At 46.1% G+C, this 15066-nt stretch overlaps 1 protein-coding gene across 5 annotated transcripts in view; it reads left to right on the forward strand.

Moving 5' to 3' along the window:
* ERICH6B (glutamate rich 6B) overlaps nucleotides 1-15066 on the forward strand; it is a 74435-nt gene that overhangs the window by 23300 nt on the left and 36069 nt on the right. For all 5 annotated transcript variants that reach the window (XM_003804210.4, XM_055096734.1, XM_055096735.1 and 2 more), the window contains 4 exons: nucleotides 1774-1822; nucleotides 5239-5408; nucleotides 11811-11873; nucleotides 12502-12543. In XM_003804210.4, the coding sequence (XP_003804258.1) occupies nucleotides 1774-1822; nucleotides 5239-5408; nucleotides 11811-11873; nucleotides 12502-12543 (324 nt within the window). The remainder of the gene's footprint in view (nucleotides 1-1773; nucleotides 1823-5238; nucleotides 5409-11810; nucleotides 11874-12501; nucleotides 12544-15066) is intronic.

The following is a 15066-nucleotide window of genomic DNA, read 5'->3' on the forward strand; positions in this document are numbered from 1 at the left end:
TCCCAACTACCATTTCCAACAGGGAACCTAGCAATTCTGGAAATTTCAGAAGAAAGGTGCAAGAGATACTAACAAGGCAGAGATGAAAAAGCCAGCCAACTTTTCATGAAAGGAAGTTCACCTCTGTGACCTTGAGTCAGCCACTGGTGGGTGGGGGAATGCTGAGCCCCAGAGCTGGTTTCTTCTGCCTCCAATGTGCTCCCAAAAGAACAGAATCATTTTCTGCACGTGTCTTGTCCCAGTGAAAGTTAGGGAACATAGTCTGATGGCATAGGGTACATATTGTCTATTTCACAATCTGTATCTCCTTTAATTGTCCCAACCATTATCTCTTCCTGCCCATTTCACAGATGAGCAACTTGGAGCTAGAAAGAGGGCATGTGACTACTCCAAGGTCACAGAAAATCATTAGAAGGGCCAGGACAGGCTCCCAAACTTTCTCTCCTCTTCTAGTCGCTTCTCCTCCTTTCCTCCCTTCCTTCCTCCTTTCATGCTTTGTTTCTGCTTTTTAATAAGTTGTGTACCTATTTTAATTTTAGAAAAGTGACATCAAAAAACGAATATCTTCTTGTTCCTTTTTTAAAAAAATGAAAAATTTGAACAGTAAAAAGTAGAAAGACATCCCCCAACCCACGAACATTCAAATATAAACAAAGCTAATTCACACATAAGTGATTTGTATTCTGTCTCTCTGCCGCCATTGTTTGCATTTTTGGTAGTGATGGTCCTTGTGGTGTCGTTTGGTTTTTACTGTTTTAAACATGCTGTCTATACAAGTTAGTACTTTACTTTTGTAACTTAGTATTATAACTTCACCATTTGCCCATGTTGCTTAATTTTTAGAGACATCATTTTATTTTTATTTATTTTATTTTTTTGAGATGGAGTCTTGCTCTGTCGCCCAGGCTGGAGTGCAGTGGTGCCATCTTGGCTCAGTGCAAGCTCCGCCTCCTGGGTTCACGCCATTCTCCTGACTCAGCCTCCCGAGTAGCTGGGACTGGCGCCTGCCACTACATCCAGCTAATTTTTTGTATTTTTAGTAGAGATGGCGTTTCACCACATTAGCCAGGATGGTCTCGATCTCCTGACCTCATCATCCGCCCACCTCAGCCTCCCACAGTGCTGGGATTACAGGCATGAGCCACCTCACCCAGCCGAGACATCATTTTAATAGCCAAGGGATGTTCCTCAATAATATTTTCTTGCATGGGTAAGCTATGGATAAGTGGAAGTGTTCACATTTCCCTTTCCAATTCAAATGTTCTGGTTCTCGTTTCTCTACTGCTTCCCCTGTTGCCATTTTGTATTATCAGAATTGGTGGCATAATTTATCCCAAGTCTACAAGAAATTCTTTATGCCATATCATTCAAGGCAAATAATCAGGTGATTATGTGACACAAGCAGGTCCTTTAAAATTAAAAATAATCCTTAAAATACATATATCCCCTGCACCTCAGTCACCTCTGCTGGACCGATGTCCTTCATCCCGATACAGAAGTAGGCTTCTGGGATAACCATAGAGATAAGCAAAGCAAACTCGAATTTCCAAAATCCATGATTGCCTGAAAAGTATCTTCTTGAGTTCTCACTAATTTTATAAAATTTCAACCTAGTAATTTTTAAAGGAAACCATTAAGAGACAATACTAAAGAAAAGTAAAAATAGAAAATTTCTATAACTAGGGCCCTCTCCACGTACTTAACAACGTATTTTTAAATAGAAAGAAAGATGCTTTTTTGCCAATATTGCTTTTTTATTCTTTTTTCCAATAGAACCCAAGGCAAGTTATTCATCACAAACCATGCTTCTTCGTGATGCAAGGTAACAGTTTTCTTTTGGGATAAATTAGGTGGAAACTCCTGCTTGGGGACAATGTTTCAGCAGCCCTTGGAGAACACAAGACAGGGAGTGGCGTGGAGTAGGGGAGGAAGAAGGAGTTTAGTGGGGGTTCCTGGAAGTTACAACCCTGCTTGCCTCTGCCACTCAGTCACTCACAGGGGAGAGGCAGGTCCCAAGATCAGAATCCTGGGTACTCAGAACCACTAGAGATGAAAGGGGCAGAGGTCGTCTGAGTCTGGAGAGAAGGTCTCAACCAGGAGAGACCGCAAAGGGCTCGCAAGCAGTGCTCTCAGGGGAGCAGATGAATGAATGCCCCCAAGGGAAGGTGCAGTCTGTCCCGGAAGAGAATAGGCTCAGGCATATTTCCAAGGCCTGAATTCTCATTCAGTGAATACTCATTAAAATCTTGTGACAGGACTTGGCACACACTAGATGGTCAATGAAATATCTGTGGAATAAGAGAGCCTCTGTGGAATATGCTGGGCCTGCTACGTGCCCAGCTGCAGGGGTCACAAGCTTTGTCCTTGACTTTTTGTCTTGTCCCCTACACTTTCTCCCCAAAGGATAATTTATCTCCACTAGATCTAAAAAAAGCACGGGACCATTTTGGTTATGGCAAGAAGCAGGAATGAAATCCCAGTTTTGCCAAGTAGGGGACCCATAAGTTACAACTTGAGGGCACAGGGCTCCCACACGGGGCTGTCCCTTGACCCGGTGAGGCAGCCCCCCTCCAGCCCTGCACTGGCTGCTCTGTTCCCCACTGCACACCTCCAGGGGCACTGCAAGGCCTCTGACAGGTAACTCCACTGCAGGTGATGCACAAATGAGGGAGTGGCATTCCAAAGGCCCCCGTTCACCCCAATCGCTGACACTCAAAGCAAGTGAAGCAATGTGCCCAGACACAGTGAAGGTGCCTGACAGTGACGTGACCACCTTAAAGATATTGAGAACTGGGGCTTTGGAGCCAGACTGCCTAGGTTTGAAACTCAGCTCCTCCACCCAGGCAGCTGTGTGCTACAGGGCAGCCACTTAATCTCTTGGTACCTCAGTTTCCTCATCTGTAAAATGGGGAGAGGAAGAGTTCCAGCCTCACGGGGTTTTGGTGAGGATGAAATGTATATTTACTCAGCGGGAGGCTGAACAGTGGCCAGCATACAGCACACTCTCAGTAAGTGCCACAGATCTGTGTCATCCTCCGTTCTGCACCCCACGAACCACCAGGTAGAAAACTTAGCAAGAGTCAGGATTCCTGGTCAGCTTTATTCCAAACATACACACCCAGCCAATCCTTTGTTCATATTTCAGCTGAGGGGGTTTCCAATGGGTTCCCAGGGCCCATGGAGAGCTGTGAGGATCAGAGAGGCCCTGGGGGGCCTTCCTGGTGTCCACACCAGGCTTGGGTACCCAGGGGCCAGATCTGGGCCTCCAAGTTCTGAGAGGCCCAGGATATTCTTTACATGAGAAAGCTGAGAACCCAAACCTTCCACAGACTCCTTTAGGCAATAAGTGTTACATTCACATGTGCATGTGTGTGACAGGCAAGGGTTGGGGAAGGATAGCAGGTACAGATCAAGCATGTCATGTGTCCCTTATAAACAGAAAGGCTATCAGCCACCCCAGGCCTGGAGCGGCTCCCTCTCTCACTTCCCCACTTACCGAAGGTCCTCCAGGCACATGCCCGGCCCTCCCCTCGCTAAAGCACTACAGAAGCAGGCCTCGAGTGGTCCAACTCCCCAGCATCCAGGATCCAATGGCTCCTCCCTGTGTCCTCTCCATTGCAACATAACACAGGGCTAGTGTTCAGCCCAGGTGGCTAGAACCCGGCTCTGCTTCCCGGCAGGTGAGACCTGGCAGGAACCCCAGAAGGCCCTGAGATGATCCAGCCTGGAACAGGCATGACAGACAGTGTCTGGGGGGAAAAGTACATGATAGTGGAAATGACCAGAGAGGCCAATATTGTGAGACAACTCTCTAAGTTTGTTTGGCAGATTTGACTTTTCTAAGTCCTTTCATGAGGACTGGCATCATCTCTGTGGGTCCCAGTGGGCACCAGGTGAATGAGGTACGACAGTCATCATCTCGCTAGAAGGATAAAGAAACAGGCCCTAGAGAGTCTCCTCACCTGGCCTTGGGGCCTGGAGCAGGGCAAGAGTTGACATGGGCCTAAGGAACTCACCTGCATCCGCCTGTTCTTAATCCCTGCGGTCACCTGACCTAGGACCCAAACATCTGGCCACTTGTTCAGGGACCCCTTCTTGATGTTGTATCCTAAGAACTTAGCTGCTAAGCCCCAGGCTGCTGGGCTGGCACAGACCCAAGCTCCCCTACTGATCCCTCAGAGGCACCTGCAAGATCTGCCTGAAACTCCTACAGACCCTGAAGGGAGACTTCCCAGGGCACCCACCTGTGAGAAAAAAACAGGCTTCTGCTCTCTCCCTCCACCTCTTTGCCTGAGCCCTTACCCAGACTCCAGCCCTTACCCCACTCGCTGCCCCTACACTGAGTTCCCTGGTGCAGATGGGGACAGGCCTAACTTACTTCCTCTGCAAGAGCAATAGCAAACAAGTAACTTACCCCAAGTGCCTCTACTATGTTGCAAGAGCCAACATTTAAGCTCAGGCGTCAAGAGCTGACACCAAAGTCTATGCCTTTTCTACCAACCATAGTCACCACCTATTTATATGTTAGGCATCTTTCCTTGTCCCATCTCTGCCAATTGGGCCAGTTGACATGAAATAACTCCAGGGCCAAGACACCCCAAGGACCCCTCTCATTCATTTGAATTAGTTTCTTGCCCCTAGTTAAAAGCCAGAGACTCCTGAGAAAGAACATAGTGTGGGTTGATGTGTCAGGGTCATCCCTCTTGATCCTAAGCTACCAGGTAGTGAAGCCTGCACCTCACACCCAGTGCCCCGCCCTCAGGCCCTTTGGAAAGCCTTTTTGATGGTGGTGGTGTTTGTGGTGAGCCGATTGCAGGGACAGACCTCACTGCTTGATTTTAAACTGCTGCAGCATCTAATTCAGTATCTTTTCCACTCTGCCCAAAACAACTGTGAGGTAGGGAAAGGCACTAGAATAAGCAGGGTTTTGAGCCAGGGAGGAAGGAGAATGTTCTGGAACGTCTGTCAGTTATGACCATCTGGCCCAGTGGCCTTTGAAGGCAGCCACAGATCCTCTCACGGTTTAGTGAAGCAGCAGCGGCAATTTGTGGCTCTGCTGCCCAGAGTGACACACTGGCCTATTTTTCATGATTCACAGCTAGTCTCTTCAAACCTTGAGATGTCCATCATCTGGGTCTGGACATCAAGAGCACCCCCTCAACCCCTAACATGCCTTAGAAGGGGTTCCTGACCTGGCCCCTGTCTGGAAGTTGACCTTCCTGTTCTCCCCTCTGACAGGAGTCCAGACGCTGGCCCCTCTCAGGTGACCACCTTCTTGACTGTCCCGTTGACTTTCGCTACCCCTTCTCCTGTCTCTGAATCTGCCACAGAGTCTTCTGAGTTGCTTCTGACATTGTACAGGAGGAGCCAGGCCAGTCAGACAGACTGGTGCTACGACAGAACTGCCGGTGAGGGAAGCTGCGCTCTGTCGATGAGGCGCAGCCGGGCTCTGTGGGCTGGGGGAGGAATGGTTTTGTGCATGTGAAATATTGTGGCTCGAGTATTGCCTTTCATGCTAATGATATCCTACTGTTTCTGTTGCCCTCTGAGGTCTCATTTTGGGTAAGATGTTAACTCCTCTCCTAGCCTTGCTTCCTGTTTCATCCCATCCCAGACCCCCCTCAGAGAAAGAGCATCAGTAAAGTACTGAAACAAATAGCTTCTTCCATCTTTCCGTCTCTTCCCCTGTTTTTCATTCGTCTTCCTATTCTTGTTCTACATGAACACAGGCACAATTTCCCTCAGGGACACAGGCCATTTTCTTCCCAGATTACACACTGGCTCCCTGGGGTGACAGGCCATATCCAGATAATCATGTGGAAAATGGAAAATGGGACATGGGCCCACCTCAGACAGTCTCAGTGGGGGTCAAAGCCAGCCCTGATTCAGAACCCACCAAAACTATCCATGTAGTGAACTTTCGTGGCTACAGCTAAGACACACAGGAGAGAGTCTGGCAAAATTGCATTAAGGGTCTTCATTCTCTACCCAATTAAACCCCCAAATCCTCACTCTGGGACCCTGGGGGTTGAAGACCGAATAGCATTTCTTGCCATTATTAATTATTTAAATCCAGCTTTAGTGGGATCGATCCATCACTGATTCACAGATTTATTTCACATCTGTAGTCATGGCAGCAGTAAATTAGATTCCCCCGTCACCTCCCCTCCCTGCCCCTATCCGTGGCTGCTAAATTTTGTAGCTCCAATGTGGTTAAATGAAATTAGGAGCCAGAAACCCTACAAGGGAGAATGGAGAGGCAGAGGACAGGCACACACCGCCAGCATGTGCTGAGGAGTGTTTCACAGGCTACATCGGTTCACTGGGGACCTTTTTCAGCGTGTGTGCTCCCACGGAGCCCCAAGAACTGGAGCCATCTCAAAGTCAGTAAGCATGACCACTGAGAAAATCTGAGCATTTATCTAAATATTCATAAGAAGGATTCTGAAAGTCATTTCCTGAGTAGCATTGGCCAGTCAAGTGCCAATGCTAAGCTTGAGAGAATGTGGGAGAGGAGAAAGGTAATGGGAAAAGGCTGGGGTATGCAACAGAGGGGACTCGAGCCTGTTCACACCACTGTGGACCCAGCCCCGAGAGGGGCCCCATTGAAATCATTGTTTCATTGGCCCTTCATTAGCATTATTAATAGAGCTAATTATGTCTGTATTTCATTGAGGTTGTAATCACCATGTATATTCGGTCTGTATGGGCACATTTTGCAGCTATGTCTTGGAGTTCCTTAAAGCCAACATACACTGAGTGTTTAGTAAAAGTCTGACCACCCACAGGAAATGTCCACTGATCAAATATTGTGACACTGGTGGCTTGAGTCAAAGATATGGACTGTGTTGGAGCCTCTAAGCCAGGCTCAATGACACCCCAGTTTCCTGCAGTTACTTGGGGTGGGGGGATGGTCATTAGAACAAAGATTGAAACACAAGGAAAGGCAAGCAATTCCCTAAAAATTCATGGAGGTTTTTCTCTCCCCTTCTGTCTATAGTTTCCAATCTATCTTTCTGGAGAGCATTGGTGGCAACAGGTATATGATTGTGTCTGGCCAACAGAACGGCGCAAGTGTGACAAAGAGGGACAAAGAATGAATAGATTTAGCAGCTCCTGGGTCCTGGGTCACCATTAAATGCCATGAGTATGTTTATGGGCTAGACAGCCAGTCAGCTATCAAGAAAGCCATGGAAAGGAATATTCCATCTCCAATGGCAGCCTTCTAGGGTCAGGGAAGCCTAGGTCCTGTGAGCCCTGCTGAGAGAGGGAAAAGGCAACCAGCTACCTAGCCACGCTCTCTACCAAGCCATACTGCGAACTGACTTTGAAATGCTCCAGTTTTCACTCCAAACAAGCATACTCTGATGAAAGTCCCAAATGAACCAAGGAGCACTGAGCAGTGTCCATGTTCCCTTGCTTGGTGTAAAACACAGGCTGGCCACATGCCTGAAGATGGCGACAAAGATGAACCAGGAAGCACAAATCTCCAGGAAGGTAGGGAAGTGCAAAACCCAGTCAGGAGGAGGTGGAGGAAAGGGACGCAGGAAAACCATCCATGCAGGAGGGGAAAGCGGTCTTCCTGCAGGTGGGGTACACATTACTAAGGATTCCCAAGCATGGCAGATGCAGACAAGCAGAGCTTTCAGCCCAGGGAAGAAGCCGCCTGGTCACTTGGAGAAACACAGGTGACCACAGCAAACACAACCCAAAGAACTGGGCATGTGGAGCTGAGGCCAGCAGGAGTCAGCAAAGATGAAGCCAGGCATGGGCACTGCTGCTCCAGGAGGCCCAGAACTGGGTGTCCCTGTCACCAAGCAGTCGTGAAAATGTAGCTTTTCAGCGCTTATCAGAACCCCTGCCTGAAACATCCTGGAATCTGCATTCTTAACCAGATCCCCAGAGGATGCTTAGGGACACGAACAATGAGGAAATGGAGAACCTCTAGTTTAAGATGAATTGGTTTCAAGGCACCCGCTTCCAAAGCATGATTTTATTATGGAATTGTTCAACCACAATGAGTCAAAAATCGTGTTCCACATGGCTCAGCCTTTCTCGACAAATAGGACTTTGGCCAAATATGGAGGAAAAAATACCCAGGTAAATACTTGGGACCTATGACTCCAGAGGGTGGCAGGTCTGACATGGAAAGGCTGCAACAGGCACAGGAAATGCCTCGTGATCCATATGAGGAGACACTCTGGAGCACTGGAAACACTAGTTATGGCCTCATGTGTCTATCCAGGCACAGAGCAGGATCATAAACCAAGTCAGCCAGAAATTCTAACGCAGAGCATTACATCCATGCTCACAGAAATTCTCCATACTTAGTGCCTGGCACATAGTAACCACAAATGAATATTTATTAAATACTTGTGAAATTGTTGTTGAATGCTCATCTGATTCAAGGTCAGATCATGGTGATAAAAGGGTATATCCTACTACAAAAAACCAGTCTTCGTAGGAAAGGAGCTCTGTAGATAGAACTACGTACACATAGAGACATTGTGTGTATAGAAATGTGGGTGAGAATACGCAGAGGTGTAAGGAGAGGTCAGATGGTGTATTAGTCTGTTTTCATGCTGCTGATAAAGACATACCTGAGACTGGGTAATTTATAAAGAAAAAGATGTTTAATGGACTCACAGTTCCACGTGGCTGGGGAGGCCTCACAATCATGGCAGAAGGGAAAGGCACGTCTTACATGGCAGCAGGCAAGAGAGAGAACTGAGAACCAAACAAAAGAAGTTTCCCCTTATAAAACCATCAGGTCCATGAGACTTATTCATCACTACAAGAACAGTATGGGGGAAACCGCCCCCATGATTCAGTTATCTCCCAGCAGGTCCCTCCCACAACATATGGGAATTACAAGAGCTATAATTCAAGATGAGATTTGGGTAGGGACACAGCCAAACCATATCAGATGGGGAAGAGGATCGAAAGCTCTCAAAAGTGCAAACTGGTGTGCTTCCTTCAGTGGACTCAGATTTTGAAATATCACATGCAGAGGTTAAAAAGATGAGGATGCTCTCAACAATAAATGTAGGAAAATGGCTGTGAACTTTAAGAATAGTGTCAGGAAAACCGAATCAATCCCAGGATAAACATTCTTACCAAAACATAATAATAATAATAGTGATCATACAGGCAGCAACAAAAGACAGAGGCCCATTTAAAATAGAATTGAGCCAAAAAAAATCAAGACAGACAGGCTAGTACTGTTTAGTGTAGTGTTGATGAATGATTCAGGGAAAAATCAAGTTGTTTAATTGCTATTTAATTTTGACTTACTGTAAAAGAAAATTATCCTCAAACTGAAAAGAGTGCAACAAAATTAGGTGAGAAATAGCAGGAACTAAAGATTGGTGAAAAGAAATCAAAAGAGAATGGTAACTGCTGTCTCCTCATCTGGATAAAATATACTCCAGAATGTGTACGTACTGAGAGAATAGCTTAATCATGCTTCTGGTTTTTGAGGAATTGTGGGAAGTTGGTGAAATGAGTCTGTGACCAATCTGGGATAAATACTGAGAGCAAAATGACCACAAGAAACCAGCCTAAGATCAATAGAAGCCAATTACATAATGCTGGCTTTTAGGTCACTTTTTGACAAGGTTATCAGATTAGGGAACTGTGGAAACCCCATAGGGTGAAATTCCACAAGGCATTTCATTTCCAAAGGTTTCCTGATGTTCCTGGACAAGATAGAGATATATTAGGTGGGTGCTACTGTAAGATGATGTCATCACTAATAATTGACTGAACAGCACCTCAAGATGCTGTTTCATAGATCAGAGTCAACCCAGTTTCCAGCAGAGAGCCGTGGAGCTCTGTCCAGTACAATATTTTTTATAATAGGCTTGGATGCAGATTTAGAAGGAATATTTATATTTGTAGATGCCCTGAAGCTGTTGAATGCTGTGGATAACATAATCAGATTCTAAAAGATTTTGGCAGGCAGAAACATCAGACCAGAATTAGCTAGATGAAAGATATTGGTCATTGATATCAGATCCTGCTATCAGGCCCCCAAAAACAGCAGGCTGGAGAAGTGCAGAGTAAGGAAGCCCTGTTTGTTGTTAGATGCTTTCTTCAACCACAAGCTCAATAATTCAATAGTATAATTGATGTCACTGCCAGAAAAGTTAACACAACCAGATACAACTGAAAGGTTATGTAGAGAGGATTTCATCCTGCTGTGCCCCGCATTGGAGTGCCATCCCTGGAATGGCACGTTCAGTTTGGGGGATATCACACTCTCTAAGAACTAGAAGGAGCTTGGTGGGGGCTCAACAGAAGGGCTGGTGTCCTGGACAGTAACCTGGAGACTATGTCACACAAAGAACTGCTGAAGCAAAGGAGGATGTTAAGTCTGAAAGACACATGACTCTGAGACGTAAAAACTGACTTGAAATATTTGACAATCTGCCACACAAAACCAAGACCTGAGTCTTACACTCCAGACTGAAGGGCTAGAATGGGACACTAATGCAATCCTAGAGAAATATTTTAAGAAAAGAAATTATTCCTAACAGTCAGAACTGTGCCATGGCACAGTGAGTTTTCTTGAAATTGGAGAGCTCCTTGTCTGTAGAAGTGCCGGCCTCTTGCTGAAGAACTAATAGGCACTGATATGGCAAGTGTTCAAAGTCCTCTTAACGCCACAGGCCACAACACAAGTTTTTGTTTTTGTACCCTGTCCATCTTGAATTTAGGACACTCCCATAAGCTAATGGAGCAGTTTACTTGGCTTTTTCATCATGGGCCTATTAGTCCCTGCTATTAAGAATGGAATGGGCCAGGCGCGGTGGCTCATGCCTGTAATCCCAGCACTTTGGGAGGCTGAGGCAGGCAGATCACCTGAGGTCAGGAGTTCGAGACCAGCCTGGCCAACATGGCAAAACTCTGCCTCTACTAAAAATACAAAAAGTAGCCAGGTGTGGTGGCACATGCCTGTAGTCCCAGCTACTCAGGAGGCTGAGGCAGGAGAATGACTTGAACCTGGGAGGCGGAGGTTGCAGTGAGCGGAGATCTCACCACTACACTCCAACCTGGGCAACAGAGTGAGACTCTGTCTCAAAAACAAGAATGGAATGTAGGATGTGTATGTGTGTGTCTGTCTTTGAGTGTGTGTACACACACATGTACACACATGTATTTAGCATTCAGGAATAGGAAGACAAACACTAGGGAAAGAGGCAAAAAGGAACAGGGATCATAAAGTTCCAGAAGACAGAAAACAAGGGTAATCAAGAACTTACAAAAGTCCTAAATATATATATACAGTAGCTTCCCATTGCAAATCTTAGCAGATCTATCCTAGGCAATCCCCATGTTTCCCATCCAGCCCCCATCACACACCCCATGGCCACAGAGCAGACACACTACTTCGTACAGTGACAGGCACACCGCATTGTGTGTCTACATGGCCTTGGAGCCACTTGGTTCTATGGTTCCTACAGCAGGAGGGATATGTCTAAAGTCTTCCTCTTACCCTGCCTCAGCCCTTCCAGCTATTCTGAGGACCAAAACTAGCCTCATGGTAACCAGAGGAGAAGGCCACAACAGGGTTACATTTTCTGACAACTAATTTATTGCAATCCTAGAGTGATTTACCAAAGCCAAAGAGGGTGGGGCACAGTGGGGCATCTATATATGCCAGCTGTGCCGCCAGCCTCAGTTCCCCCCAACTGTTGACCAGCCTTGGGTGCCAAGAAAGAACCTGGGACCCCACATACCCAGTATGAACCCACTGGAAAATGTAAGGTTTAAATCATTAATAGCCACCCTCTTCTGCCTTTTAACAGTAAAATCTTTAAAATCGAAATCAGAAACAGAGCAAGAAACCACCACGAAGCCGGCTCCGGAAGGTAAAGTTTATGATGATTTTAAATGATCTGTAGAAGTTAGTCATCCATCCCAGAGAAGGTAAGAAGCACAGAATTAGCCTGCCCCCAGCCAAGGAGAGCATGCTGTTGGCCATTTTAGAACAGAGCAGGCTTAATGGAGGCCAATGGCCAAGGCATTATTTCTGGAATTTAATGTTGAGGCTCCAGGCTCAAGTAACACATTGAACCAGAAAGTTAAGTGCTCTGGCATTTTGAAAGGAGAGGAAACAATATTTATCACTGCAATTAGGAGGGTAGATAATGTTGTTACCCACACTTAGTTCATGCAATGACATTTACTATATCCCTACTGTATATGAGGCAGGATATAAAGTAGACAAAACCCATCTCATCCTCTCAGAACCTGAACTCTAGTGGGCAAGATACAATAAGAAAAAAGGGAGGGGAATCAATATTCGGTGAGCATGTTCTGCGAGCCTCCAACTGCTGAAGATCAAGGAAGCCTTTTATCCCAAAACACAGGCACTCCACCCTGAGGCTTCCCAGATATCTAGGAGATGATTTTTAAATTGATTCCATAAGGGATTAAAAGGACTGGACTAGTTCACTATACCGTATCCTGTTAATAATTTTTCTTATTCTTTTTTAGAGCATGTTAACACTAAAGTACAGCAAAAAAAGGAAGAAAATGGTGAGCATCTGACATAATACATCCAAAGATCCCTGCTTTCTTCAGAGTGCCCTGGGTGGGGAAGGTGCCCCTAGCAGGTGGCTCCCTCTCTGATCCAGCATGACCCAGGGCCCAGAGGGGACTGAGGGGCATCCTGGGCACACGGACCCCAAACCTCCTCAAGAAGGAGGCTAAAACGAGAAACAGAGAGAGGGTCTCTGAAGGAACAGGACTGTAAGTCCATCTTCCTACTCAAAAGCTTGGGATAGGGACTCCCACATTTAAGAGCATCCAGGGAGTTGCTGGATTCCCTGAGGCCCTGGAAGCAGGGTTTGACTGGGATACCTGCACCTCCCCAGATAGACTCAGGGTCCTATGCCATCTTGGTAATGGGTAAAGTGGAGCCCCTACAAATGGTGCAGTAAGTGTTTATTAAATGTGTATTAAGAGGGGGCTGGTTGAATCCTACGAGGGGGAAGAACAGGGGAGAATCCTTACAGCAGCAGAATCCCAACTTGTGAGCACCGCTCCACAAAACAAAAGCCTGCAATTAACCAGACCCATCCTCATTAGAAACAATTTAGGGACTAAGATCTGTTTTACTTGAACATAGGGGTAGTGGGAGAAGGATCAGGTCTTACACACACACAGCAGCTGCTTATACCTCCATCCCCACCCCATGGCTTATCAAATAAACTCTTGTAAACTCTAGAGTAGGCATCCCACCCAACCCATCGCACCGCCAGAAAGGTACTACTGATCAACAGTTCTCTCCATCTTATTCCATTTCCATGGGCATTTTAGAGCTACGATGTTCAAACTTTAATGTGCAGGACAACTACCTGGTAATCTTGTTTAAAAGCAGATTCTCATTCAGCAGATCTGAGATTTGAGATCTGACCTTTCTTTTGTCTTTAGACAGGGTCTCACTCTCTTGCCCAGTGGCATGAGAACAGCTCACAGCAGCCTCCACCTCCCAGGTTCAAGTGATTCTTCCATCTCAGCCTCCTAAGTAGCTGGGACCACGGGTGCATGCCACCACTCCTGGCTAATTTATGATTATTAAAGAGATCAGGTCTCACTCTGTTGACCAGGATTGTCTCAACTTCTGGGCTCAAGCAATCCTCCCTCCTCAGCTTCCCAAATTGCTGGGATTATAGGCGTGAGCCACCGTGCCTGGCCAGATTTGGTCTTTTTAACAAGCTCCCTTATCCATGGACCACACTTTGAGTAGCTAGATTTTAGAACAATTTATAGATTTGTGTCCATAGCAGCCACCAGCCCAACCCAACCCTTTAGCCATCTGCCTAGGATAGTAGGGAATTCACTGTGAAACATGGAGGAGGTAAAAACAGGATTGAGTTTCATCTGTGTGCTTGTCAATCAGTGGCACTGGGTTGCTCGTTTTGGAGCTAGTCCTGGGCTAGTCGCTTACTAATCACTTACTGTTCTCCCCCTCCATTTCCTCATCTATTGTTAAAGAAAAAATTATCATTAACATTTGTTAAAGCACAGTAAGAGTAAGTAGACTTTATTCAGAACCACTGTGGTAAGTTTAGAGACCACAGCAATCAGATTTTGCAGGAGGAGAAAGAGCTTGGGCTCAAGTCCAAATACATCATAGGCAAGTGAGAATTTATACCCAAGGAGCAGTGTAGAGGTCAGTGGATGGAAAATCACTAAGAGGAAACATCAGGGGCATGGGGAATTCTGAGTAAACCAACCTAATGGGATTCTTACTAAAGATGGGTCAGGTGATCAGATATTAACCAGGTGGTGGTGGAGGATGAAGAACCTCATTAGATATCGAGGGAGATCAGATATTGAGGGTAGCGGTTCTTGTTAAACCAACTTAGCAGGGTTCTTGCTAAAACTGGATTTTATAAGGAAGTGCACAGATGGACCTAGGAAAAGATTCGGGAGCCTGACTAAAGTTTGGTCAAGCAAAGAATCTTTGTCACGTAATGTGGGAATTATAATATTTGCCCCTCAGGGCAATTACACACAGCTCATTTATCCCAAATTCAAGAATGGTAGTTCTGTCAAGAAAAATGTTAAGAGGCTGGGTGCAGTGGCTCATGCCTATAATCCGAGCACTTTGGGAGGCTGAGAAGGGAGGATCACTTGAGGCCAAGAGTTTGAGACTAGCCTGGGCAACATAGCAAGACCTCATCTCTACAAAAAATTTAAAAATTAATCAGGCATGGTGGTGTGTGCCTGTAATCCCAGCTACTCAGCAGACTGAGGTGGGAGGATTGTAACAGTGAGCCATGATCACAACACTGCAATTCAGCCTGGGCTACAGAGAGAGACCCTGTCCCTAAAAAAATGTTTTAATAAAAAAGAAAAATGATAGAGGAGAGGCACTGGAATAAGGAAGAGTTAAGATTTGTTCTTAATCCCAGCATTTTGGGAGGCTGAGGCCGGCAGATCACGAGGTCAAGAGGTAGAGAGCATCCTGGCCAACATGGTAGAACCCCGTCTCTACTAAAACTACAAAAATTAGCTTGGCATGGTGGCACACGCCTGTAATCCTAACTACTT

This window comes from Pan paniscus, chromosome 14 (assembly GCF_029289425.2).
Source record: "Pan paniscus chromosome 14, NHGRI_mPanPan1-v2.0_pri, whole genome shotgun sequence".
NCBI classification, from domain to species: domain Eukaryota; kingdom Metazoa; phylum Chordata; class Mammalia; order Primates; family Hominidae; genus Pan; species Pan paniscus.